The 27767-nt window shown below is 41.4% G+C and overlaps 1 protein-coding gene across 3 annotated transcripts in view; it reads right to left on the bottom strand.

Moving 5' to 3' along the window:
• The window catches only part of DNAH10 (dynein axonemal heavy chain 10), a 49383-nt gene that overhangs the window by 4569 nt on the left and 17047 nt on the right, over window positions 1-27767 (bottom strand). For all 3 annotated transcript variants that reach the window (XM_064392768.1, XM_064392769.1, XM_064392770.1), the window contains 42 exons: window positions 27099-27322; window positions 26315-26584; window positions 26046-26229; window positions 25660-25794; window positions 25140-25292; window positions 24383-24571; window positions 24134-24280; window positions 23388-23579; window positions 23111-23229; window positions 22793-22951; window positions 22365-22500; window positions 22132-22254; window positions 21826-21960; window positions 21298-21511; window positions 20933-21052; window positions 19865-20010; window positions 19299-19451; window positions 18747-19007; window positions 17929-18101; window positions 17486-17579; window positions 16298-16465; window positions 15819-16007; window positions 15049-15220; window positions 13966-14169; window positions 13162-13242; window positions 12584-12781; window positions 11811-11972; window positions 11110-11284; window positions 10090-10271; window positions 9750-9886; window positions 8672-8889; window positions 8110-8331; window positions 7407-7554; window positions 6327-6606; window positions 5744-5973; window positions 4863-5136; window positions 4201-4305; window positions 3567-3721; window positions 2657-2811; window positions 2327-2510; window positions 1577-1777; window positions 279-488 (listed from right to left, as the gene is read on the bottom strand). In XM_064392768.1, coding sequence (XP_064248838.1) covers window positions 279-488; window positions 1577-1777; window positions 2327-2510; window positions 2657-2811; window positions 3567-3721; window positions 4201-4305; window positions 4863-5136; window positions 5744-5973; window positions 6327-6606; window positions 7407-7554; window positions 8110-8331; window positions 8672-8889; window positions 9750-9886; window positions 10090-10271; window positions 11110-11284; window positions 11811-11972; window positions 12584-12781; window positions 13162-13242; window positions 13966-14169; window positions 15049-15220; window positions 15819-16007; window positions 16298-16465; window positions 17486-17579; window positions 17929-18101; window positions 18747-19007; window positions 19299-19451; window positions 19865-20010; window positions 20933-21052; window positions 21298-21511; window positions 21826-21960; window positions 22132-22254; window positions 22365-22500; window positions 22793-22951; window positions 23111-23229; window positions 23388-23579; window positions 24134-24280; window positions 24383-24571; window positions 25140-25292; window positions 25660-25794; window positions 26046-26229; window positions 26315-26584; window positions 27099-27322 — 7377 coding nt within the window. The remainder of the gene's footprint in view (window positions 1-278; window positions 489-1576; window positions 1778-2326; window positions 2511-2656; window positions 2812-3566; window positions 3722-4200; window positions 4306-4862; window positions 5137-5743; window positions 5974-6326; window positions 6607-7406; window positions 7555-8109; window positions 8332-8671; window positions 8890-9749; window positions 9887-10089; window positions 10272-11109; window positions 11285-11810; window positions 11973-12583; window positions 12782-13161; window positions 13243-13965; window positions 14170-15048; window positions 15221-15818; window positions 16008-16297; window positions 16466-17485; window positions 17580-17928; window positions 18102-18746; window positions 19008-19298; window positions 19452-19864; window positions 20011-20932; window positions 21053-21297; window positions 21512-21825; window positions 21961-22131; window positions 22255-22364; window positions 22501-22792; window positions 22952-23110; window positions 23230-23387; window positions 23580-24133; window positions 24281-24382; window positions 24572-25139; window positions 25293-25659; window positions 25795-26045; window positions 26230-26314; window positions 26585-27098; window positions 27323-27767) is intronic.

Below are 27767 nucleotides of genomic sequence, written 5' to 3'. Positions count from 1 at the left end.
CAATTACTTCTTCCGAAATAATTGAAAAGTATAAATCCTCTTAATGAAAATAAATCCATGAGAGAGGTAATAAAACCATGAAGGATTGGGAATCGAATTTTTAGCATCCTAAACTGATATTACAGAAGATCATGAGTCTACATGACTCCTCAGAAGAAGAAAAAAAAATACTAAGCAAAATCTAATTGTGACAAAGGTTAAAGCTGGATCAATTCTGTGTTTTCAAAAGTAATCTGAGCTACTCAAGAATATAAAAGCCATTGCAATTGTTTTCTTACCTGGAAATCAGATTCATTAAAATCATATGGTACATTCCAGCCAACCTTCCCAAACTTCCTTCTCTCCTGCACCACAGCATGGAAAAATGCCAAGACATAGACTAAAGATTTAAAGGCAGGATGTGGGCACTGCTCTAAGGCTTCTGGGGGAATTTTGAAGTAGGTGGCTCTCATATTCAGTTTCAGACCATTAGGTGGTTCTGTAACAACCTATCAAAATAATTAGGGAAGCCATCAAATACTGGATAACTTGAGGAAAATAAATTGTAAATATATCACATTAAGTAAGCTATACAAGGCAAGTTTGACATTTTAAGTTGTTTTCCAAATGCCTATCAAATATAGATTTCTTCTTAAGACATGAAACAGACCTTTCAAGTTTATCAAGGTAAACACACCTATGCAAAGAGAACTCTATATTATTTTGGAATTAGTCATATTATTGGCAAGACATTAATATTTCTCATACTTGAACATCTAATTTACTGAAATACCAGTATACTTTACACATTTTAATGTGCCCTATATCCTCACAGTAAGGTGCTTTAACAACGTGGCTTTAGTGCTGATCAAAGTGCCAGAGCTGCTTCCTGGCAGCCTTTTCAAAGGGTCTAAAACCCCACTTCTCACTGCTCCTGGCAAGACCCACAAAGTGCAGATCTACAGCCCTAAAGATCCACTTGGGCTCCCTTCCCACTGCAGGAGGAGTGGGAGGACAGCCCAGAGCTGCCACTGAGCCACTGCTTTCAGTCTGTGAAATGAAATAACAATGTTTACAGGACAGGGCACCACAGCAGCAGTAAAGCAGCCACAGAAAAGAACATTAGGGCAGAATCATGGCCTGTGCCTTCAGGCCATGATAATCAGCTCAGCCTTTAGTGATAAACACTGCAGCCTAAAGTAGCAGCTGGAAACCATTATCCACTTCCAACATCTGCTCCACTGGCACTGCCAGCCCGGCCCTGCCCTGGTTCTGCACTGCAGCACCAGGGCTGACAGGGCTATTTCTGTCTCCAGGTACTCCTCACTTGTGGCAGCATTTACATCTAAAGACCATTTGTCACACCTCCAGGTTTACTGACTCTGCTTTGAAATAACTGCTGAACAGTTTTCACCCAAAGGAAACATGCCAGGAAAATAAACAGGATGATGAAAAAAGGATTTGGCTTAAACAAAGACAAAAAGTGAGTTCATAAGCCTGGGCCAGTGTGCTGCACTCAGGTCAGGCTCCTCCCAGAGCCAGGCTGCTCTGCTGAGCACCAGTGCCAGGACATGCCCTCCTGGCTGGGGTGTCCCACCTTCAAGGCCTTCTGCAGGATTCCAATTGGGAAGCCTTCAGTGGGGTCAGTCGTCAGCCAGAGGCGAAAGTCTTCGTGAGGATCTGTGATTTTCTCCACAGCCTTTTCCAGATGGATGAGCCACTTCACCAAAAGGTGACAGTTCTGCAACATGAGCCAATGTCCATGAACCACTGATTCCTCCAGCAACTGCAAAGCGATCTGAGGACAGAGGGAGAACCATCTGTAAGTGTCCCTTCACCCTGAGAACAAACTGCCTCTGATGGGCTCCTGCAGTGGGTTTTCCTGCTAGGAAAGTGGTGGTGTAAATGAGTCTGATAGGAGTTCTTCCACTGACTCAAATCATGGCAAATTCAATAGTTGTTAAGCCCTGGACCCTGCCTTAGTGTCCATAACAAAAAGGAAAGTCACAGGAAAGGCAGGAGAAGCAGCAGAACTTTCTGGTAGCAAACATTGCAACTTCCAACCACCTCACATCCATACACAGCAACATCTTCTCACGTCTACTTTTTAACAGCCTAAAATCTGATTCTGAATCTACCCTCACCCAAACCAGAACAGCAGCCAGTCAGCCAAGTTGACCCTTGTTTAGTAAAATGTTATTCCCAAACTGAAAAATCTGTGTCAGAGCAATAAAGTAACTCCTTTTAAAAAATGGAAAGGAAATTTGATCAGTCCCAGAGCATCAGGAGCATGGTTTGTAATCCACACTCTGCACACAGCACATCCCCATCTTCCCATCCAAGTTACCTCTTCTTGGCCTTGTCCCATGGCCAGGAATTTGAGTCTATCTGCTTTAAAATCTGTTCTCTCAGCCAGTTTCATGAGGTCACTGACAGGATCAGAGCCAGGACTTAGGATAAAAACCACAGGTGAGAAAGGGCTGCTCTGCTGCAGGATGTCATCGAAGCTGATCACGGGGGGCTGCACGTACCTGGCAGAGGGAGAAGCCCAAAGACTTGGCTGCACATGGAAATCATTCAGACACCAGCCCTGCTCTGCTCTCCAGGCAAACTGCACAACACTGACAGAGCTGATAGAGCTGCAGCTCTGTGTGGGGATCTGAGAGCAGGGACTCACGTCTCGCCCATGGTCACTGTCACGTAGTCCATCACCGCCCGGTACATCCGGTCCACGCGGAAACACCGCAGCAGGAGAAGCTTCTGGAAGTCTGTGACACTGCCCTCATAGTGCATCGGCAGTGGGATCTGCTCCAGAGCATCTGTGTCATACCACTGGCAAGGAAACACAGCACACAAATGAACCAGTGGCTCTGTCAGGGAAATTACTGGGAAAGAGAAAATCAGTTTGATGAATGAGGGGCCAAGAGACACAACAAAAACAAATAAATATTAAAATAATAAGCTGAAAATAAATATTAAAAGTTCAGGTGAATGTAAAAAATCCAACTTTTTTGGTGTGTAGTATTCAAGTCCAGAAACACATTTGTACTTTCACTTGATGTCAACTAATTCTCGTAAGATACAGAAAATAGCATCAAAAGCAAAAAGGTACTAACAGATTGCTTACAGGAAGACTTCTTATAAAGCAGGAAGATATAGAATGAAGCTAAAGGAGGAACAAAGGAAATCTGTGTTTGTCAATAGCCTATAGAATTCACTGCCACAAGAAGATCAAAGCACAATTTAGCAGCACAAAAACAGCACTGAAATGTTGACTGCTGAAATGAACAGAAAATTTCCACTGACTACAACAGGGTAAATAACTCCTCTAAGACATTTGACAGACAAATAAAAATTCTACAGTATAACAGGGAAGATATTTAGGTTTGTTTTTTAAATAATATAATCCTTAATTCTTCTGCAAATAAGCCAATCACCAGCTGAGGTCAAGAAGCAAAGAAAGGCCTTGAGGGAAGAAGCCCACAGTGACATCTCCCCTGTGGAGTGCTGACACATTGCATCACCCTTGACCATTTAATACCAGAAGAAAAAATAAGAGAGAAACAGCATTGCAAAAAAGCACGTACATTTTTCCATACGTCTGGATTGTCTTCCACATCATCTGGAAGAGATTCAAATTGCTCAGGAAATAGCTCAGACAGGCGAATCAGGTCTTCCCAGCCTTGATCTGGCAGCCAGGCAAACGGCTTCTTTCGGGCACTCTTCTCCAGGGAAATATTGCCTGGGCACGTTCAGAATCCAGAGTCAGTGCCCATGTCAGAAACCCTCCAGTGCATGACCACACATGCAGCCCCTCTGCACACAGGAACCAAGTGGAAATTTGTTCCTGGAAGCACTGGAAGATTAGACTGGTCTGCTGAAGGAAAGATGGCTTTTTACGAGTGCTTGCAAAAGCCAGAATTTTATCCTTGCAAACATTTCTAAAATTATGTATACACAGTCAGAAAATAACTACAACATAGTCAGAAAATAACCACAGATTACTTTCCTCATGTAACATCCTAACAATTAGCTAATGTGAAACAGAAATAGCAGGATCCCCAGTTTGTGTAACACAGTGCAGCTCTCCTCAGGGGGAGAGCTCCCCTTCTTGAGGCGCTGGCTCATAGTAAATCATCTCTAGTCAACGATCTCTCTCCAAAAGATCTTTTAGCTATTGCTACGTAGAGCCACATACTTGCATATAAATATCCACTTTACCTTTCAAAAAGAAATCAAATTCTTCTTGTGGAACTCGGCCTTCAGCTTGTTCTATCTTGACAGTCATATCAAAGGAGAATAGTAACTTGTGCTTCTCGAACAAGGCTACATTAAAAGGACAGTTTCAGATGTTGTGGGATTGACAGGATACTCCACCCCTGCAAGTGCTCAAGGTCATTTTGAATGGGGCCCTCAGCAACCCGATCCAGTGAGTGGCATCCCAGCCCCTGGCAGGGAATTGGAACCAAATGATTCCTAAGGCCCTTTTCAACCCAAGCCATTCTGTGATTCTGTGATCTGGTCACCCCACAAAGATCATTTGGTTGATAGTTGGAATTGATATTCCTAAAAGTCTTCTCCAGCCTGAACAATGCTATGATTCTGTGATCAGGGGGATCAAAGCTGGGGCTTTGAATCAGGCTTTAAGAGTCAATACAGTCCCTGTGAGCAACTCCATTGTAACTGTCTTAAGACAAACATTTTTGCAAGAGCTACATGGGTAATGTGCAATGTTCTTCTAACAGAAATAGCAGGGAGGCAAGTGTGAACCAGGAGACCTCAACGTCACTGAATTTCCTGCTTGGTAACCTGCCTCTGCTGAAGTCAGGGCTTCACCTTCACTTGCACTACACAGCCCCAGCCCCTGGTTAAACAGCACCAACCTGTGCAGCCATAGTTGTAGGTGCTCAAAGTCAGTGTATCCATGATGTTTTTTAACCTCTTAGGAAGAATAGGACTGGGCATGGATTTCCGAAGAGAGTATCCAAAAACCTCTAAGAAGGAAACCAGTGAGAACTGGTACATGATGTTGACAAATGCCAATTCAGCCAGCACAGAGAAGAGAATGGCTCCCCTCTTGGCAGCTGGTCTGTAGCCATCTCGGAGGAGGTCGATATCCGCTGCGGTCGTCTCAGCCAGCTTCAGTTTCTCAATCACCTGGGCAGACAGGGGTTTTATAAACCTGAAACTACTGTGCTGATCCAGAGCAGATCTATTATACCACAGTAATCAGAGCTGCTCAGTGCCTGCCTCTCTGTGTGACTGTAGAGGGAATCTGGGCAGGTAACTCAAAAGAAGCTGTACAAATTATAAAAATTAAAAGTTAGATAAAATTAATCCCACCCTCTGCATTTATGAAAAGTAACGGCAAAGATTTACAAAAAATCATGGAAATAGTGTGGCAAGGGCCCTCTGGGGATCTTTAGTTCAACTTCTGCCCAAAGCTTGGTTATAACAACCACTAGATCAAGTCCAGTGTGGCTTTGCCCAGCTGTGGCCTGAAAACTCCGAGGGTGGATTCTTCTGTCTTAGAACTGCAAACAAACATTACTTTGGTCCTGTTGAGGACTTCCCTGAAGATAGGATTTGGTTCTCTGTTCAATAAAATGGTACCCAATACTGAAAGATGCAACACACTCATGAGAAAACTCTCCATTTCCTTTCAAATTATTTGCAAGCTTCAGGAGTAAAACTGAAGCCCAATGAAAAAGGAACAACTACGTTCTGTCCATAGATACCCTTCCAAAAAGCCCAGAGCTGGTACCTCAGTAGCTTTGAATTTTGTGTTCTCCAAGGTTTCCACCAATTCCACATTGTCCAACATGTTTCCTGTGGAAGTTGACAGTCCATGAAGAAGAGTGTCTTCCAGATTTTTCAGCAGGTTTTTGTTTTCACTTGTCTCCTGGATGAGACGTTCTCTCTGCTCCTCCAATTCCCTCCTTTCAAAACCCGTAATGACACTGAGCAGCTGATCCTCCAGGCCCTTGAGTGTAACTACAGGTACAATACATGGACAGAGCACAGGCTTTTGTAAGCACAGGACAGTTTTTATGCAACTTTAAATAATCTCAGGCCTCTTATAAGAGTACAGCAATGCAACAGAGTGATCTGGTTAATGACTGTGTATCTTGATTCCACCAAAGCATCCTGACATGACCAGTACAGGAAGAGATTTTTAGCTCAGTTGCAGATTAGAAGAGAGAAGTGGGAAGGACTTTCTATTAAATCAGATGCTGAGTATAAGGGAGAGTATGAATTTTTTAGTTTCATCAAGACAATGACCCAGGCCCTAAATTTGCACAACAGCATAATCCCTACTTTGTTATTATATACACACTTAAGCTTACCTGTGTAATTGATAACAATAGCTCTGCCAAACACAGAGGGAGAAAACTTTGGGTTTGCTAATTTGGTGTTCAGGTACATTTTAAAATTACTGTCATAGTCAACCTCTTTGTCCCCCAGCACAATGAATGCTCGCCCCTGTGCAACTTTGATATTCTTCTCTAAGACATTGTCTATCACAGGGTCGATGTATTCATCAACACTGTGCACCAGGAAAGGGGTTCCATACTTTATGGCATGTTCTAGTTGTTTCAGGAAATCTGGGTCATTAAAGGAAGCCATCTGCAAGAGAACAATGGGAAAACATGAAAGGAGAACTGATATTCAATTTGCTGAACATTATTATTTTGCAGTAGCTGCCAACACTAATGAAGTTTGTTCTTTGCTGCTTTTTGTCTTTCCTCTCACAGATGATATAAAGTGCACTTGCAAAAAACAGTAAAGGTGCTTTTTTTCTGATTAGCTGAGAATAATTTCCACTTGGAAACTACCCTTTACAGTTCTAGCTGTGCCTCTAAGTGTGTTTATTGTCCTACATTGAAGTTCCATCCTGGAGCTGAGATTAATCACAATCTACACCAGCCTTTTTGTTAGACTCTTTCTGCATGTGCAGACAGGCTGCAGAGAGCCAGGGTTGTTCATCCTGGAACAGAGAAGGCTCCAAGGAGACTTTTAGCACCTTCCAAAACCTAAAGGGGCTCCAAGACAGATGGAGAGGGACTTTGGACAAGCACATTTAGCAAGAAGTCAAGGGGGAATGGCTTCAGACTGAAAGAGGCCAAGGTTAAATTACATATTAGGAAGGAATCCTTCCCTGTGAGGGTGCTGAGGCCCTGGCAGAGGTTTCCAGAGAAGCTGTGGCTACCCCATCCCTGGCAGTATTCAAAGCCAGGCTGGACAGAGCTTGGAGCACTCTGGGAAAGTGTCCCTGCCCATGGCCAGGGGTGGAACTAGAATGTCCTTTCCAATCCAAACCATCCAATAATTCTGTGCTATATAACTGGTTCCCCATTCAAGGTGACAGATATTTATGCAGCTTTGAAAACAATCAGTAACGAGGCACAGCAATCTTCCATCTTTACCTTCAGGTTATTTTTTTCTTCCTTCTTCTTAATCCAGTGTAATGCCTGCTGCTGTGGGTCAATACAGAGCGGGAAGCGGCTGGAATACGTTGTCAGGATGCCATTCTGGACAGACAGCTCGTCTGGGGGCAATCCTTCAGAAACCCACCTGGGAGCAGAATGGACCAAAGAGCAGCCTGGGATGAAAACTCAGGGGGAGAGCAGCACATTTCATTTATGAGCAAAATGATGCAGCTCACTGAGCACACAATTAGACACACACACAGTGCGTGTGGTTATGGGGACAGTGTCACAGCTCAGACTGACTCCTGTAGCTGCACTACTCAAAGTACTGACTGTTGCCCTAGGTGAGCAATCCTGTGGTAGTTGATACATGGGCTCCCTGAGCTTGGGTTTAATACCAAACCCACTGAAGTCAATGAAAAGACACCTGCTGGGTTATGGATACATATTTTATAGAGAAATCCTGATAAATTTCCTAGAAATGGTATTACACACAGGTCTAAGTTCAGTGAATGTCCCTGGAGTGTTAAGTACAACAGATTGTTACAACAAATGGCCCCTGTTAATCAGGACATGAAAGTAAGATTCTGTCTCTGGTATGGCTGTGCACCTCCACCCACAATGCCAATTCTGTGCTACAGATCCAGCTCCAGACTCCCACTTTATAAAGTCACATCCAGGGTCTCCTGACTGGCCATACCTGCTGACCTCCACCTCATCAGTCAGGAGGCTCTCCAGCTTAAATGGTTGGCTGACAGGAATTTCTCGTGAGCAAATATCTTCCTGCCACACTTGATAGAGCATTTCATGACGGAACTCCCAGCTGAAGGCTCCCACATAGCACAGAAAGGCAGCAGCAAGCAGACAATCTCCAAGCAACTTCACCTTCCGTATTTCTAATTCCTTGAATTCCTCTGTCCACCTGGAATAATTGTATGGGAGGTTCTGTACCAGGAAGATGAGGTTTATGTGCAGGATTTCCTGCTACTTTAGATACAGGTTGAGACAGACCCCCAAATTTAGAATCAGTTTTCTCTTGCTATTATGAGGGCCCCAGACACTGAGTTGATCTGAACTTTCATCCATTAATCTCAATTATTTTCCAAGAGCTAATGGATATTAGCTCAGAACAGATAATAGCTCTTCTCAGAAACAAACACCATAGAAAGCAACATTTTCAAAAATGTCTCCACCTGATAGAATTTATCCCTGACACATGAACCTCTGATGTCAAAAATGATCCTCTCTGGATCTAGACTTACCTCTCATTCTCAGATTTCAAGCCAGCGATGAGCTTGTCAGCAGCCTCTAATCTTCTCTGCATTATCTCTGCTTCTTCTTGTAACTTTTGGTTTTCTTTTAATGTCTGGTCTAATTTTTCCCCCAAAGCTTTAAGCTCCTCCTGAATGGCAGCCAGCTCTGCCTGTATCCTTTCCAGTTCCCTCTTACTTAATTCATAGTTCCGTTCTAGCCTGGCCACCTAGAGTGCATTTTGAAGAAAATATAAGATTTTCAGAGGACAGAAGGATTTTAGAGATAAGTAGTAAGTTCTCACATTTCTTTGGTTGTATCATATTTTTCAAATTGTTCTGGTAATAAACAGTGTAAGCTAAAATAACTGACACTGTCACTCTCCTCTCCCCATCCCAAACATGCATCATGGTCTGACTGCAGTTCTAAAGCAGAAAAATCTCCCAGTTCTGTACCCACAAGGAGTATTAAAGCACTGGAGGTCATCATGCTCTGACAAAAGGGGAGGTTTGTCTGCTTAGTAACAACAATATTAAGGCTCCAAAAATAGTCAGACACATCATCTAGTGAATACACTTGCTCTGTAGTCAGTTGTATCAAATAACCTTTTCTTGATAAAATTGTACAGTGTCATCTGTCAAACATTAGATTTCCTTTGATAATACAGTGAATTTCCAATCAACCTACAAAAAGCTAATCAAAAGGCCTGTGCTTAAGGAACATGGATTTAGTGTACTACTGACCTCTGTTCTGTCCAAATGCCATGGGTTTTTAAGCTTGTTTTTAGTAAACAGCTCTAAACTGTGTTTTTCTAAGCATGTTAGATTACAAAATTCCAACTGAACATGTTCCTCCCTCATCCCTCAAGCACTGGCATGGATGGCAACCCACAGCCCAGCATCCTGACACAACAAATACAGTGATTTGTGACTGACAACCTGCCTCACTGCTACTACAGTAGCTCTCCTAAACACCACTTTTTAAGCACCTCAATAGGAAAAGTGGGCAGTCTATGAAATGGCCAAGTATTATCTTTTCCATCAGGATTATGTTTCCAACTTCTCTGAGTTTGATTCCAACATGTTTTACCTTTTCTTCCTTTGGCTTGACTGTTTTAACTACATCACAGTAGGTCACCACTGCTTCAGCAAACTTTAACATTCCCAGTCCTGCTCTGCTGATAACTTCCATTTCAGCCCAGGTAGTATTAAGATTCTTTAGGAGAGCTAAATTGGCAAACACAAAAATATTGCAAGTGAGTTGAAGAACTGTACACAAACACTCAAAGAAATAGATTTTCCTACCAGCAGCACCAACCACTGCTGTGACAGACAATAGGAAATATTTGACAGAATATTAAAGAGACTCTGTTGGTTGTTCCCATTAACAAGATCCTATATTCACTGCAATACCCAAAACAGGAATTCACCTCTCATAGCTTTCACATTGCTCCATGGAATTTCCCTAAAATCTGTCGTCAACAGAAGTCGCAGGAAATTTGTGTCAGCCATCATTGCTTTGGCATTCTTCCAGTTTTGTTCTTTGTAACCTCTCATTATAAGAATACAGTCCAGAACAACCTGCACCTGCTTCGGGGGTGTTGCAAAGGACCTGGAAAACAGGTGAAAGAGACAGTGGAAGAGAAAAAAGGAGACAAAGCACACGATGCCAGACATGGTACTGCCTGTTTGTTAAGAGAAGCATTGCAATACAGGAGCTTGTACATAAGACAAGCCACAACAGTGAAAAAGATAACCCAAATCAGACAACAAACTATTAACTACTCAAAAGCTCAGAACCAATTCTTGTATTCAGACAATTTGATCCATGAAATACTAAATTATTTCAACAGTGGAAAGGTTAAAACACTGAGCCTCGATATTCTTTTTAGGGCAGTGAAGTAGCTGGAGAAAAATCCAGAGATCTGTGACAGAAAGCAAACAAGTGTGGCAGGGAAGGGAGAGCCATTGCTATTTTGGGGACAACTATTTCATGGAGAGCCAAAGACTGGATGTGCCTTTATATCAATCCTTAAAAAATGATGTATTATCAAAACACAGGGAGGAGTAATTAGGCAGGGAAATACATTTGCTATGAAGGCATCCCTGAAAAATAACTGTTATGTGTTCCTACTTACACAGGAAAAAAGTGGAGGAATGAACAGGTTTGGACAGCCACTGTTCAGGCAAAAAACCACAGTAGGTTCTGGTGCATCAAACACAGGCCAGAGAATGATGGGGTAAACAGCAAACAAAGGCCTGGAAGAACTGTCTAAGGCAAAGGCTTGGCTAGGAATCAGGGCATTCTCTGTGACCTCTGCACCCAGGCATCTGATGTCCTGACCTTCACAGGCAGGTGAGAAAGATGAAACTAAGGCTCAGACCCAGCAAACAAGAGTCTCTCAGGGTATTTCCAAGAGTTTATGCTACTGTACATACAAATGAGTCACCTGAGTTCAGTAACTTCAGCCTTGTCAAGCTTCTCCACCTCCCGTTTGGCAGCTTCCATGATAGGCTTGATTTGATCCAGTGCTGCCTCAGCCTCTGCCTTCTCCACAGCAATAATTGCATTCTGCTCCTGTATCTCTATAGCTTTCTCTTCACCCATTTTTTTCTTCTCCTCAGCTAGTAATTGCAAAGGCAGGTCCATAAATTAATAATTCAAGTATATAGTACCTATAGTAATACTCTAATAGAGATCTACTCTTTGCTGATCAGAAATTTCCATAAGTCAGAACCTTTGTGTTTGCAGCTTGCCTCTGGTTACAGCTACATCACCAGGTGAGGAACAGTTAGTGTTCCACACAACAGCATGCACAATCTTTTCCTCCAGGTTTCCCTCTAATACTGAATGCCTGAATCAGAACTTGCCTTTCTTGCTACTGCCTTTCCCACATTATGCCCTACACCTTGGAAAGGGAAGACAAGGGCAGGCAAACGTTGTGTGAAGTACTGTGGGCCAAATGTGGAGCAAAGATAGCAATCTGGGCAAAGCAGGGACCTGCTCTTCTGGCATGGCATGGGAGCAGCACACAGAACAAGAGGGATACCTCGAGAAGAGCTGGAGCTCTTCAAGAGTCTCCCAACCCAGCCTAACACAGATGAGCCCTGCTTAGCCTGTGGGACACTTCACTAGGTGTAAATTACCCACCTATTTCTGTGTTTAATTTAATGTCTCTTAACAAAGCCTCACAAGCAGCTGTTTTTTCTGTTAGTATAATCTTTTGCTCAGCAAGTTTCACGTTCAGCTCAGCCAGCTGCACAGCAGCTTCCTTCAGTTTAACCAAGCCCCCATCCAGCCGTTTACATTGTGCTAGGTAGGGAAAAAAAGGAGAAATGTCAGTGATTCATTGGCTGTGTTCAGGCACACAGCAACAGACAATCTCACAAAGAGAAAATATCCTTAGAGGTGCACTGAGAGACTTTCCTTTCCTGGGCCTGCCAGCCAAAATGCTGCTAAAGTCACTTGAGCTGACATAGTGGCCCCGTGCCACAACATATTTGCCACATTACACTGTTTGTGTTTTATCCTCTTCACACATTTCAGTGCCCCTGAGGTATGAATAAGAACTGCTGCTTGAGGAAGAAAGTCAAACCCTGAGTGAAGCCATGCTGCTATTAGATTTCAGCATGACTCTTCCCCAAGCAGAGGAGTGTCTGGTTTGGAGATTCTGGCTCATGTTCATTCACAAAAGGATTTGAGGAGAGCCCATTGTTTGACAGAGTCTGAACATTCATGTGTGGCCAGGATTTTGGGTCAGTGTCAAAACACAGCCCCACAGCTGTGTGCCAGCACAGCATTTGAGATAGCACTAACACAGTTTTTGCATATTCTGGGTAATATGTGGGATTCTCACCAGAACTTTTGTTTTTAAAACATTTAAATCACTTATTAAAAAAGAGAAAACGTCTACATAGGCTTACCCAAAATGAACTCATTTTTCTCGTCCAGCAACTTTGCATAGGTATTGAGAAAATCAAGAAAATTTTTTGGTGTGACATGATTTCTACGTCTCAATTTCTCCAGAAATTTCTTGCTGAAATCCCCTACAGATTCATGTACCATGACTATGTGGTCAATCACTGACTGGAAGTTCTCTGGTGGGATGCGTGGGTTTTTTGCTAAAATTGGGCAGAAGAAATAAAAAATTTTAAAGATTTGTGGCTTTTTTCAGAATACACCAATTACCATCTCTCTTATGTACATCTAAGCCAGGCACAAAACAAGTCAGTTTTCTGGGGCAGAAAGCAAGACCAAAGGGGACCTCCTGGTAGTCAGCCCACATTGTCTGCAGAGTTTGGAACTTGAATTTTATCAATTTTAAAAATCTATTTGATTAAATGACATTTTTTGACTGGGTTTTTGCATTACCCATTTAGACTCAAGGTAACAAGCACAATGGGAAATGAAATTGTGAAATGTACAATAATAGCAAAGTAAAGAACATATTTCTTAGGCTATGCCAAGGATTAATGGGTTGAAATACTGACAAGTTACATACCCAGAAAAGACTGAGCAACTGCACACAAGGCCTGGGCAGGCCAGGGCAAGAACCAGTCAATACCAGTGTTGTTGACAAGACCTAAAAATAAAAGGACAGTGTTACCTGAAAAATTCCTTTGTAAAACTAACCCCTAATCAGATAGGCAATTCTCTAATTAACTTTATTTACCTCAAGAATTTGCAAATTAGTCTTGACTCTTTCTTAGTAACAGAATTTACCACAAAGCCCATAATTTGATTTTGACAATAAATAATGAGCTGTGCCCCTGTGTCCTGCTAACCCCAGAGGACCATTCCTTAGGCTCCACAGGACACAGTCAAGAGCTGCAATAAGGTTTTGTAGGGCCTGGTTTAGCATTCCCACCTGGACCCGTCTTTCATGAGTCTCTCCTGTTTCCCAGGACTCCTTTCAGCCACCTGCAGTATCTGCCAAGCTTTGGACACAAAAGATTTCTCCTCCCACCATCCTAGTTTCATGATTTAACACCACACTTTCTACAGTAAACTACAGAAAAGAGGCTGCAGACAAAGGCTGTGTATTTCCAGTTCAGTGAGGATGACCAATTGATTTCTAGCTGTTCAGCTGGAAAATGAACTGATGTGATAAATGCTAATCAATATTGTTCACTGATATGTGGTAATTAACTGGAAAAAAAAAACCAAACATGCAATGCTAACCCTTAATCATGAAACCTGCTCTGCTTAGTTTTAGCTGCCAGACTAAGTGTCCACTGGAGATTTTTCTCTGCCTGTAAATCTGTGTTTCACAGGGAAGGGACTAAGCAGTGTGGAAAACTGATACCTGGGAAATTCCTGCACCACGTCCTCAGGTCCTCCCCAACTGGGGACATTCCCAGGACAATGTGAAGGTTGCTTGCACATTTGCTTACAAAATACTGCCAGATACTCTCCTTAGCTGGGCCCATGCCAGCTTTAGTAGCTTCTTCTCCAATCTGAGTTAGTATGGAGTCTTTTTCATCATCTGCATAAAGGGCTGGCACCATTCCTGTAGCATAAGGACAGAAGAATGCTAGTGAGAACCACCAGCAAGAGGAAACCATATGGCTGGGGATAGGGCAGATGAGAAACCAATTTTAATCCTAGTGCTGCAAAAATGATTCTGAGTCGTTTTGAAGGAACCAATTCATCTCTCTATGCTTCTCCTCCTCCCCATAGCCCTCATGGAAAATAGGTCATAGATTTAGAGGAATAATTAATTCATTTTTGTTTGGGCTTCAGCAACATTTACAAAATGTCACAGGACTTTGCAAAGAAAATCTTCATTAGTGTCTGTGAACCATCAGCCTACAATTCTGTTCTCTCAGTCTTGTGGCAAACACTGCACAAGTAACCTAATGACAGACCAGGGACAAGGAAAAGTAGAACAAGAAAAGGGATACAATTAACTCATCTGTTCTCATATCAGACTGTGGAGGAACTTCTATAGAGAGGGTGGTCACACAGTGCCAGCTGCTACTCATTGCCAGCTGCTTCATTTGCTAGAAGATACCAAACTACATTTCAGGACATATATACATGAATATACATATGAACAGTTGCTGCAGTTCAGGTGAATGCTATTCAACAGCCAATTGCATAACAGCTGGGTTTGTGGCCAAATGCAGCTGAAGTTTCCCTCAGTCTTGGAAGAAATCAGAGACTCCTGCAGCATCATCACCAGCATGAATGAACACAATAACCTCCCCAGAGACAAAAATGACTGTAAGAAGATTCCAGAAAGCCATTACTAAGCCAAGATCACTTCAGGTAGTACAGAAAAGTGTAACTAACTAAAGCAGCAGAGGACACAGGGTGAGCCAGAATTAGCCGTGTCAAGGGTACAGCTGAGATTATGAGTCACAAGCAGAGAGGCTGCCAGTGGCACCTGAAGTCAACATGTTGTTGATGAGTTCCAGGAAACTCTCTTCTGCCACATGGCCATCTGTAAACAAGAAGACCACTGACTTGTCATAAATACCCAGCTTCTCATACAAACTTTTCAAATCTTCTCGGAAATTATTTTCTCCGTATCCTCGACTCAAGATGATCTCAAATACCTAAGGATGAAAACATACACTGAGAAGACACAGATGGAACCAAGACATGATGGTAACTCTGAATTTCACTTAGACTGAATCAAGGAGGTTGGTTTGGCCCCAGTCATCAGTAAATGTTTAAGTATCAATAAAATTGTGCATTTATACAACCCTGCAGGTTTGCATTTTCAAAATTGCTTTGTGTTTATGCTCCTTTTTTGCTCTTTCCTTCCAAGCCTTTTTAAGTAAAGTGCCTCTGAGAGGAACATTTCCTCTCTGAAATTGTATCAATCACAACAAGGCTCCTCAAGCAGCACTGGAGTGCTGCTGTAACACATTTAAGTATCAACAGCAGCAGTTAGGGACAATTAGCTGTTCATCACCAAACCCATCCTGGTTTTCCTTCCCCAGTGCAAAACCCAGATTCAGGCACTGACAGATCACACACAGTTATCATCTTGGATTTCTTGGCAATCTCCTCACCTGGGGTTTCTCTCCAGAGGGAAGAGGTGCCAGCCTGATCTTGTCTTGACTGATTGACTCACTCCCATCCCAGTTTAATCCCAACCAGTTTTGCTTTCCTTGTCTTTTTCCACAGCCAAGACACAGGGTCACTAACCTCACACCCAGCTGTGTGAGCAGCCAGTCTGGTCAGGGACTGCTTTCCTGAGCCTCCCACTCCGATGAGCAGGGCGTGCCCGCGGTCCATCCGGATGATGCGATGGATACGGATTAAATGCTCCAGAGCATCATCGAAAAGAACCAGATTCATTTTAATATGGTACTCGTTGTAGTCGTCCAAAATTTCCTTCAGAGAAAGGTGAACAGAATGTTACTAGGAGACCAATGAAACAATTAATAACATTAAGAAAATAGCCTGTTCAGCAGCATTATTCCTTTCCCATCCCTCAGGGAAAATGAACTATTGGAAAACACTGCTGACTCTGTAGCTGATCCTCAGTTTTCATCACTGTAAACCCCAAATGGGCATTGAGGCACATAAAGTTCTGTGTGCACACAGAAGAGAACAGATCTCCTGCAGTTGGAGGCAGGCTCCTGCCTGTTCCTCAGGTACAGTTCCCAGCTGATGCACTCTACCTTAAAGAGAGCTTTTGCTAATTCATAATCTTGGATATCTTCATAAATACGAGGTTCTGCCTCATTCAGGGCTGTTCTGAAATCTCCAAAAAGAATCGGATCCCTCATGACGTGCTCCAAGTGATCGGCGAAATGCTCTTCAACCAGGGTTTTTATGTGGCCTTGTACCTTCATGGACATGAAACGAGTCAGGCAGCACAACAAAACATTTGATTGTGAATCCAGTAATTCTTAGAAAGGTGATAATGCAGATTCTTGCCCAAACACTGATTTATTTCAGGGTGATACTTCTGTCACTAGAAGATCCAAAGGTTACAGCCCCCTTGTGTGTTCTATGTATGATCTAAAATGATCTAATAGGCAGTTCAAGAATGGTTCAACCCAATCAACTGTGGAACAAAAAGGAAGAAGCCTGTTCAATAAAACATCTTGGTGTAAACAGTATATTAATGAACTTCCCTTTTCAGCATTCATAGATGTCTCACCAGAAAGATCTCTCACAAAGTTTCAAAGGCTGCATTAATATTCTGCATTGTGAAAATTGAGCTGGCGATGTATCTTTGCATGTTAGAGAATAAGGTTTTAACTAGAAAAATCTGAAGCCTTCTTGGTCTGCATCTTTTCATCTATGCAGCTTCCAAAGCAAAGCAGGTTGCTTATAGATGAGTAGACTTTATACCAATTTCTCTCCTAAATCTCAAGGTTTAAAATTTGCATTGTTCTCTTTTGTGTTTAAAGATATAATTTGAAGCACTTTCCAATTTACATAACAGCCAAAACTAAATTCACTGTGTAAGAATTTGGCTTTTATCCTTTTTACTACTTGATTTTACAGCCACATTCTGCTACAATCCTTCCTGAAGGAAAATACTGACTTGATTTCCTGAGTTTTCTCCTATACTTCTTTCACACTTTGTCAGCTGTACTTCTGCCAATCAATTTTCCTGGACAGGCAAACCAAGTGATACTTTCCATTCCTTCAGTAGATCTGCTTTCTTAGTCTGCCCACATCGTTTTAGGAAAAAATCTTCCATGGGCCATGTTTTAAATTAATGAGCAACATATTGCTTACACAAATCTGCAGTTGGACAGCAAGACCTGAGTCCAATGCTTGGTAGAGTTGCTGTTGCAAATTAATTGCCATAATAATAGTCAGTGACTACTAAAAAAGTGAAAGAAATTACTCACTAATTCTTTGTCTGCTTCATTAATCAGCCTGTCATGGAAAACCCTCAGGCACTCATTTCTCCAAACTCTCACCATCTGGGTCACTGTGTGAAACCTGAAATAACATCAAAATATCAGACTGCACCAAATGAGCTGACATGATTCCTAAGGCCATATGGTTAGTAACAAGGACCAAATTCTGGATTGACCTTTTTACTCTTTATGATTTGGCTCTTTTGCATTTTTACTTCTGGTATCTTATTTAAGAGAGAATAATGCATCAGTGTTTGGCATTGATACTAAGGTCACAATTTAGGATGTTCTATTTCTCATTGTGGTTTAATGAAAAGTGATACATTTCCTGTACCAAATCACCTCAATTTCATTCAGATTCACAAAAAAAAAAAAAAAAGAAAGAAAAAAAAAAAAGTATGGGCCACTAATGACAATTTTTCTACTCTTACCTTTCTGCATCTGTAAGAACAAGTCCATTATAGACCCTGGAAAGATCCCGCAGGTTAAAAATGTAGTGGAATTTGGAAGGAGTAGGCGGCAGGTCAGTAACAATCATTTTATAAAGTTCCAAAGTGCACTGAGTGATCTTGTCAGAGATAGATGATATGGCCTCATTAAAGTTCTGCAAACATGAGAAAGAAGAGGTGTTTTCATGAGACTGCCCAGACAGAATTCAATGCTATCAAACATAATCTGCTTTCCAGCTTCTAAACCTGTTTGGTTCAACAATTCCCTGTAGTATGAATATTCTGCAGTTAAATGTTTAGGGCAGGCTCCATCTTCATTCTGGAACCTTCTCAGTGCTCAAGATAACATCAAACTCAGTGACTGGAATTCCTACAAGATTTCTACAGCAGAATAATTAAACTGCTCTTTTCTTATCTAATCTTGCAGGTACCTTGCCAGTAATGCAGTCTGTTGCATTATATTACATTTTTCACACTCATTCAGGAAAGAATTTTCAGATCTTTGTGTATTTGCTAAAAGGAACTGTAACCAAGTCATTCACACATTTCAACAAATGAAAAGCCCCAGGTTTGTAAATTATATGCTAGCTTGAATGTTTACATATTACACAAGAACTTATCTAAACAATGTAAAATCCACTGGGAAAGAGAAGAGGAAAGAAAAGGTTTGTGTGAGGTTCTAGATACATTTAAAAAAAAAAAAGGTAACAAAGATTTCAGGTCTTGCAACACCATAGAAATAAATGCCTATTTAAAAATAATACACCTGTTGAGTAATCCTCTAAAAACAGTGAAATTACCGCAGTGTGGCCTTTCAGAATGGAGAAATAGATCAAATTCAGTGATTGCTCAGAAGGAAAAGGGATGTTAAAGACACTGAAGAGTGAGATGAATCGAGGGTCAACTTCATTCCGACCTCCTCCAGCTTTGCCCATGGCAGCAACAAAACCCAGGTCTCGAAGAAATTTAATGTTCATCTCTTTACCACGATCGTACATGAAACCTTTCTCTAGCAGCAGCTTCAGCAGGGCAATGGGTTGTTGTGTGCCATACTCATCAACCTGCAGGACACACAAGAGTCAGGACACATCAAAGCACAGGACATCAGCTCATCAATTACTGCTTTAAGTGTGGGGATATTGGGTTCCATACTCAGGAGAATGTTACAGGGACTAAGGGACAATTTGTAAAGCTCTGGCACTGATTGTGAGCACTCACCCCAGTGTCTCCTCTGGGAAAAGTGCCTCTTCTCTGAGACAAATTAAATGCACACTGGCCTTGTGATTGGAAGGACCATATCAGTACCACCCTAAATGTTTCTATACTACCTGGCAAAAACATTGACAGCTCACCCTTGGCATATTCATATCATCCATGAACACAAGGAGACGTTTTCCCATGGGAGGGCCAAAACTGTCTTTAGTTCGTTTTTCCACGTTTGTCTCCAGGTTTCTCTGAATGTCCATGGATGTTGTACGAGAGGAGAAGTTAATTACCAGCACCAGCTGCAAACAGGAGGAGATTATAAGAATGGATTCTAACCTGTTTTGTTGGGGATTTTTTCAACTAGAGTATTCAAAAATATTTTTTATATTAGCTGTCAGACACACAGGAAAAGCTGCTCAGGTCCACTACTCACTTGAATTACATGTGACAAAGAAAAGTAAGCCTGCCCACAGCACTTTGACAATATATTTTTACTTTATATAATTGAGTCTGTACAAGGTAAAAGAGGACAAAACATCTTTGATCTGGAAGGATTTTCAAATCAGTCACACACTTTGGGTCTGGAAGGTGCAGTCACATTACCCTAGTCAATACTGCAACCCACAGACTCAGGCTTCACAATGCAAATTTTACACAAGGGCAAAGAATGAAAATGCAGCTTTAGAAACAGGGCAAAATGGCTCACACATACATTAAGGTCTTTGTCCAGCTTGCTCAGGAAGTTCTGTGTAGTTGCTGTCTTAGATGTACCCGATTCACCTACAAGAACAACTGGGCGTTTCACTTTCACCATCTGTCCCAGCAACCAAGCAGTGCGTGTGGTATCCACTGTGGGCACTGAAAAAGAGCAGGAACACAATCCCTGGCTAAATTAAAATGCACTACAGCTGGGGGATTTATATTTATAGAATAGTGCTGGAACATACTCTCAAGGTATTAACATGCAGTTGCACAAAGACATAATCTGAATTATCAATTCACTAACAATGCTGAAAGAAAAATTTAATTGCTTAAGCATCTCTTTTCAGTGTTTATCATTGGGATCTTTTCTTCCATATATATAGACTAAAAAAGAAGTTATCTTTCATATAGGAGGGCCATGGTTTGGTTAAGCTCCATTTAATCCCCATTTCAAGGATATAATCAGGATTTATTTGGATCAGAAGCATTTTCCCTGAACTCTACAGATATGAATTTTTTTCTACATGAATTGCCTGCATTTGGAGCAACTTCAGAGATCATAAATTTCTCTCTTATGACAGTGAAGTTAACCTGTGCTTGCTGGAGTATCACTGTATATTAATGTGCCCAAATTTGTCTTTAACTATGAAAAGCACCATTAGGCAATGCTTCAAGTAACAACCAACAGCAGCCCTAAGAATGTAACTTTTATCTACTGAATACCTGAACCACAAGCTGATGCTTTTCCTAGAATTTCTGGTAGAGTAAACTGTGAATCTTCTGCTACTCCAGCTTTTAAAAGGCATTATTAGCTCCTAAATAACCTTTATTGACTGAAATGTGCTTTCATCCTTTCCTCACTTTTTTGCTGCACAATGCTGTAAGCATCAACTTTATGACTGCTAAATGACTATGAAAGAACTTTAAAGAAACTGATTTGTGCCATCACAAGAAACTGAACCTGAGTAGATGACCTTCAGTACAGAATAAGGATGTATCATTTTAAGTTGCCATGCACTCAGTGGTGGCACATTATGAATTAAAAGCACATCATCGCTGTATTTTATCTTATACTCACCTAGAATGTCAAGAAATTTCATTTCAGGATCATGAATATATTCAGGAACAAGTTGCATCCAAGGTACCCACTTTTTTTGAGATACATCAAAATGGAAGTCATACAAAGTTGACAGCTGACCTGCAAACCATTAAGCAACTGCAAGTTTTTTAGGACACTGAAATATTTCTTAAGAAAACAATCTGACTGAGATGAAAATGAAGGGTAAGATTATAGACCAAGTTGGGCAACACTTTGTTCTATTTACAAGTCATTTAACCCACTAAGTCATCAACCAAAATTCCTCTACTCTAGCACCTTCATGAAAATTATCACTTTTCTATTACAGTGAATGGCATTCAAATTAAATTATGACAAGATCCTACCTGGCAGCTCCCCTGGCTTAGCCAGCACATCCTCACCCTGAACAATAGTCATGCAGGAAATACGTTTAACGTTTTCATCAAATTTAATTCTCCCAGCATCAAGAAGAGAAGCACCTAAGGAGCAATACAAAGCTTCCAAGAAAATACACTCCAGAACATCAGGATTTTCAGGCTGTACAAGTAGGGCATCCAGCATCACAGTCAACTGCACAGTCTGTTGGAAAAAGGACAAATCTGTAAAGAAAATTGCCCTTTAGATGCATGAAAACTCTTAATATGTTTTCAGCTGATAGCTGGTCTTTTGCTCATGGTGGATCTACTGCTGTATGTGTTAAGTTCAGTAGAAGAGCATTGTTAGGTGCTGATGGGTTTGGTGCTGATGGGTTTGGTGTCTCTGTGTGCCCATCAGTAGGAAACTGGCATTTCAGCAGAGACTCTCCCATTCTTTCTTTGGAAAGATTTTACTTTCTCCATCATTCCATTTACTTTTTAGTTAAACACGTTCAATCTTTATTCTCTGTTTCTTACCATATTTAAATCTGTTTGAGGAATAATGGTCTTCAGCTTTCGTTCCTGTTTGCCATCCACAATTCCCTCTATAATCATGTCAATAAGGTAAGGCACATACTTTTGAAAGAGACGATCTAATTCCACTTTCTCTTCCTAAGGAACACAAAAAAGACAATAATTCAGCTGGAAAGAAAAATTTTGACAGCAGAGCTTCCCATCAATACCTGGCTGACAAGATATGATTGTTCTTGAAGGAATCAATTCTACCAAAGACTGTCTACACAGTTCAATACAAATACTCTGAACAAATGCAGAAATTCCCACCTCATTTTCTCTTTTTTTGACCCACTTCTGCCAGTAGGGCTCATATCTCAGATTTTTAGGATCTACAAAAACCATTCCACAGCGGGATACTGTGGCAGGAGATGCATACTGTAAGTCCCCAACCTATAAAGGGATCATACAAGATAAAGGTAATCAGTAATTGCTTTTCAGACCTTGAAGCCCCATCTGTATCTAACCTTTCCTGTGTGTTAAAGGGTACAGTCATTTCTTACCTCAAACAACAAAGCACAGTGTGCCTGAAGCCTAATCCGCTCCCCGTTTGCCAGGGTCAGTAACTTGTTGTCATCCATGACAGAATTCATGTTTTCAACCCACAGAGCATCCACATCTCCATCAAAGAGAATGTACCTGTGTACAAGAGCCATGGGGCACTGACTGATGTCTGATTTTCCTAACATATTTCGGAATTCAGAAGTGTCAACAATGGTGTCATTGTCAGTCCAGGTATTTTGAAATCTACCATTCATTTTTTATAATTGCATAGTTTCACTGAGACTAGAAACTCACAGGACACAGAAAGACTTCTGGACACTTTCTGTTTATTTAGCATTTGTTTTTTTTAAATAGTGCCATATCAATTTTTTTAATTGCTGTAAACCCCAGGATCTCAAAACCACCACTATGATTCCTTGCTGCCTACCTTCGCTCTTTCTTGTCAGTGGGTCTGTTGATATCCCGAAAAATGTTTGACAGGACTCCATCTGTCCAGTCTCGTGACACAGGGTCAAGGATCCCATACAGCTCAATCACACTCATAGCTTTAGGGTTCAGTGTGTAAAGCTTTGTCAATAACCCCAGCCTAAAGATACAGCAAAAAAAGCAATAGTAAAATGTCACACTATCATCTCATGTTAACCCAAGCAAATACTCTGGGCAGCTCTTGATCCTGTCATGGCTGGACAGGGCTCAGTAATACAGACTGTGCTATTTTACAGCCTGGTTTACATTCTACACTCACTTGTTTTGGGCCTGGCACAAGGTTTTAATAACAACTGTCTTGCCACCTCCAGTAGGTCCAACCACCATTGTAGTGTGACGAGTTAACATTGTCTCATACATCTGAACCACTTTATCCACCTGAAAAATAAACATGGATTCAGTAGGTTACTGTCACAACTCTGTGGCAAGTTTAGGTCTATATCAGATAACTTTTCCTGGATCCACTCCAGGGTGCAACAATGCACCTGCAACCTCACATTTGCTACAAAACCTCAAGCAATTAACATTTTTTATACCTGGACTGGCAGAACAATATAACCCCGTTCTTCCAGCACTTGTTCTACAGCATCATTGAGGTCAGGGTAGCGGACTCGAGGGCAATCCAGGCCAGGAAACAGGTCAGAGATTAGGCCAAGGAAGAGAGGTACATCTTCAAACACAAATTTAGGAAGATTCATATCTCGCAGAGCTCTCATTAGTACAACATCCTAGACAAAACATAGCAAAATCAATCTTTACCAAATACTTATCAGCTAAAATGAGGTAGTTCAGAACTTTAAATCTTTAAAAACTATTGCTCAATTATTTCAGTACAGCTTTTAGAATGTTTTTTGTCATCAGTTCCTAGTGGAAACAACACAGGTTATTTTATATGGATTAAGCATAACTAAGAATAATACACTGCCTTTTTCTACCATGTTAATCAAATGCCAAATGGCTGCAGTAGCCCACACCACAGCTTCCCTGAGCTGGAGCATTCACTGGTTCAAAATCCAGTTTTGCTAGTAATCCAGAGATATTCATCTGGCTATTTGCATCCTGGACTTAACAAGCAGGAAAATATCTCATTTTCCATAGATTTCCCTACTTTGACTGGAGTTCTATTGGCAGAAAGCACAATGAAACTCAGTAAGAACAAAGGGAAATAATAACACCAATGTTCCTATTTCCAAACCAGACAAACTACATCAGATGGAGAAACACATTACCTTTCTAATGAAAACAAGATTATATGCCCAGGGTAACTAAGCAGCAAATCTACCTCATCGAGGTCTGCTGATCCTCTTTTCAATTCTCCAGCCATTACCAACACTGACTTAAGGGCCCGCAGTCCAAAATCATAGTGATGTTGTTTAGAAAGCTGTTCCCTTGCCAACTTGTACAGCACTGTCATCTTTTTGGCAAGGACCTGTTTGATATTTAAATTAAATGATCACAAATGTGGACATTGCTACTGGCCATGCAAACGTGGGTGGGTACATGGGTATGGGTAACAAGAGAATTTTCTTACCTTTGCTGTAAGGAAGCCTTCAGAAAACAGCATTATTTCACAGATCTGCTGAAGATCTGGTACAATAACAACCACAGGCCTGAAGAGAGCTTTTACAGACTCAGGGAGCTCAGTCCGGCCAGCATAACCAGGATTCATTGTAATGAAAATGCCAATACGGCTGTCAAGGGAAATCTCCTGTCCTTCAAACTAAAGGCACAAGAAAACATTAGAACAATGTGAATCAGGAACTAAAAAAAAATACTATTTGCTCAAAGAGAAAACAAATAATACTGGGGCACCCACTTAGGACAAAGTACTAAAATATTTAGCTTTAGAAAGTCATCGTGATACAAACAATGGGATGAATGCACTTTCTTTAAGATATTTTACAAGCCTCAAATTTTCTGTCTGAGGTTTTTTAATTCCAATAAGCATCAGTAAATAAAGCCTCAGTAAACAAAGCCTCACAATCCACATCAAGTTAAATTACTGCTGTTCCTCATTACTACTAGACTATTACCCCATTTACTTGCTATTATCCTATTAAGATCACTTTTATCTCACTTCACAAAGGAACAACCTAGCAAAGGATTAGGCAATCAGCAAGGATTTAACATCTTTCAAACCGAAAGTACATACTCAGGAGTTTGAAATATTCAGCACAAACAAAATACAGAAGCAGCAGCCCTTTGATCTAATGATGGGGTCTAACCCTGTATCTTGCCCTGAAAACCAAGATTAGCCTTCACAATTACTCCTCTTTTTTGATGTTTACCTGAAATCTTTTCCACCCATTCATTAAAGCGTTTCGGATCGTCTGGATCTGGGAAGAAATGACTGAAAGCACAGAAGCGTCGATGCGATTGAATTCATCAAAGCAGCCCCATGCACCACACTGGGCGAGGCCTGAGAAAATTTTACCCATTGCCTAAAAAAGGAACAACAAGAAAAACGTCTCAGCAGTGACTATATAAAAGATTCAGTGTCAAAAAACTTTGGAACACGCTAAAATACTTAATGGTGGATAAACCTCTAATAATTACTTGCCAACTGCAGATTGCCTATCATAAACTTAAACATATACCATACACTCATTGCTCCCCTGCTTGAAAGGGCCCGAAATTCCTTCAGAAATTTATTCAAAATCAACATTTTTTATTAAATTTAGTTATCAAACAGCATGGTATCTCTAAGGGAGATACTTATGTAGAAGTTCAGAATATGTCCCGATCCTGGGCACTGATAAAGAGCAGAAATTGGCATTTTATCAGAGAACACAGATCTTTAGCTCTTACTTTGAAGTCCATGCCTTCTCCACAGTTTGTCACTATGCACAGTAAGCCCAGTGCTTTGGCCAGATCCTTGGTTGTTTCTGTCTTCCCTGTACCTGCTGGCCCTGCTGGTGCTCCTCCCAAAAACATTGACAGAGCCTTTGAAGACAAACCAAAAAGCAGAGCTTGAATTAGATTTATGCTCGGTTGGTAACAAATCCTTGGGTACAAAAAACTTCAAACTTTGTGAACACTTTCTACATTGTCTTTGCAGCAATGTTATGAGGATATCACAACTGATTTCAAACATCTTAGTGTTCACACTGGGAGGCAGCAGGAAGAGGCAATAAAAACCAAGATGTGCCTAAGTATAACAGGGGGTTGTCAGCACAACGTCCTCGAGGGTGCACCTGGGTGAGGGTGAGGTAGATGCGGTCGGTGAGCGGCGTGATGACGAGCCGCCCGTTGAGCCCCATGTACTCGTAGCCGTAGGAGAAGGCGCCGGTGCACTGCCGCACCATCAGCTCGTCCGGCTCGCGCTCCCAGTAAAACCGCAGCTGGCTCTCCCACTCGAACTCCTGAGCCTGCAGAATGCTGCACACAGAGCTCACGTGAGCCAAAAGGAGGGCAGTGCAACTCCTACATTTGGTGTTTGCTCAGGAGTTGAGCTGGTGCTTACCTGTCTCTGACGAATATATCGATGATGTCTCTGGCGTGCACGTCGATGATGAGAACAGTGTTGTATTTTTTCCTGTCATTTTTGCTCAAGGGCATCATAATGCGGGTAACCAGGTCATCGATTTGCCTGTGCATTTTTTTAGCATAAAATTTCATTGCCTGCTTTTCTCCCATTTTCACTTTCCGGAAGACATCCTCTACCTCCCAAGTCCACCACACTTGATTAGCAGCAAGCACCATCATGCCTTGGAAGAGCAACATCCAATCAACTCTATGGAAAACACATACAGTGAGGGAGGCTGAGTTATTGTTTATTTTAAGTAGCTGATCAGGAAAGAAAAAAAACCCACAACAACAAAAAAGAGCTTCCTCCTGTTCCTGCAACAGCTACAACACTTTTGTGTAAAAAAGTTTTTGTAAAAAAGCCAAACTTTTCAGAAATATACAGAATTCTATCAAAGTATGCTGTGGAATTTCAAAAGCCTAGGAAAGATTCTGATAGAAAAGCTGTTTGTTCCAGGTATAAAATTTCCAAGAGATATTCATTGTGAGAAAAACTTAAGGAACACACAACACCAAAAATAAAACTCAGGATTTAGGAAAATAGATATGAGAGATTATGCATTCTTCATGGTTGGCTAAAATAGTGCATGTGAATGTATTCATATCCCTCCACATAGAGAAATACAGAATAAATTGTGCAGGAATTGTAAAATTATGTCTTAACTTTTCTATACCACTAACACATCAGTTATTTGTGTTACCCTTGGCACTGATTGTTTCACCTGCTTCTGTCCTCACAATATCGAAAAATGGCTTCCTTGGTGAGGCGTCTGTTGGTCCGTCTCATTTCCTCCAGCACTACTGTCATCCAGTTCTCCACTCTGCCCACAGCAGGGACATCCTGCCGGAACTCCATCACCTCCCCCTCAGCTGAGATCATGGCTGTGGCAATCTTCTCATCATTGTCACCGTCCTTGAACCTCAGCGAGGCTACATTATCAAACATCTGAAATGCACCAACAAAGAAATTCACCGGCATTTTAGAAACAAAGCACCCAAATGGAAGTGTATGCAGCCCCAGCTCTCCTCCACAGAAACAGATCTGACTCCTAAGTAAACAGACACAAATGCTGATGTATAGCCCAGCAGCAGAACTGCAGAATAGCAAGCAAATAATCAGACTCAAATTACACTGATTTTCTTTTTCCTAGAAAATAAGAGCTAAGAGGAGCTACAATCTGTGAGGGAAGTTCTTTAATGAAAGATCACTCTGGTGTGAGGCAGCAGAGACTGTGCAGATTTGATCTGGTTATTTAGAAGCTTCTCCAAGGTGCTGCCAGGATTCTCTTTGTATGCAAAAATATTCATGCATCTTTATGAGCATGTACAGTACAGTCTGTTATACTTTTTAAAGAACCTAAAAGCACAAGGCACTGTGGAAAGACAGACAT

This window comes from Passer domesticus, chromosome 17 (assembly GCF_036417665.1).
Source record: "Passer domesticus isolate bPasDom1 chromosome 17, bPasDom1.hap1, whole genome shotgun sequence".
NCBI lineage: Eukaryota > Metazoa > Chordata > Aves > Passeriformes > Passeridae > Passer > Passer domesticus.
The sequence above is the reverse complement of the archived record's forward strand: the minus strand, read 5'-3'. Positions and strand labels throughout refer to the sequence as shown.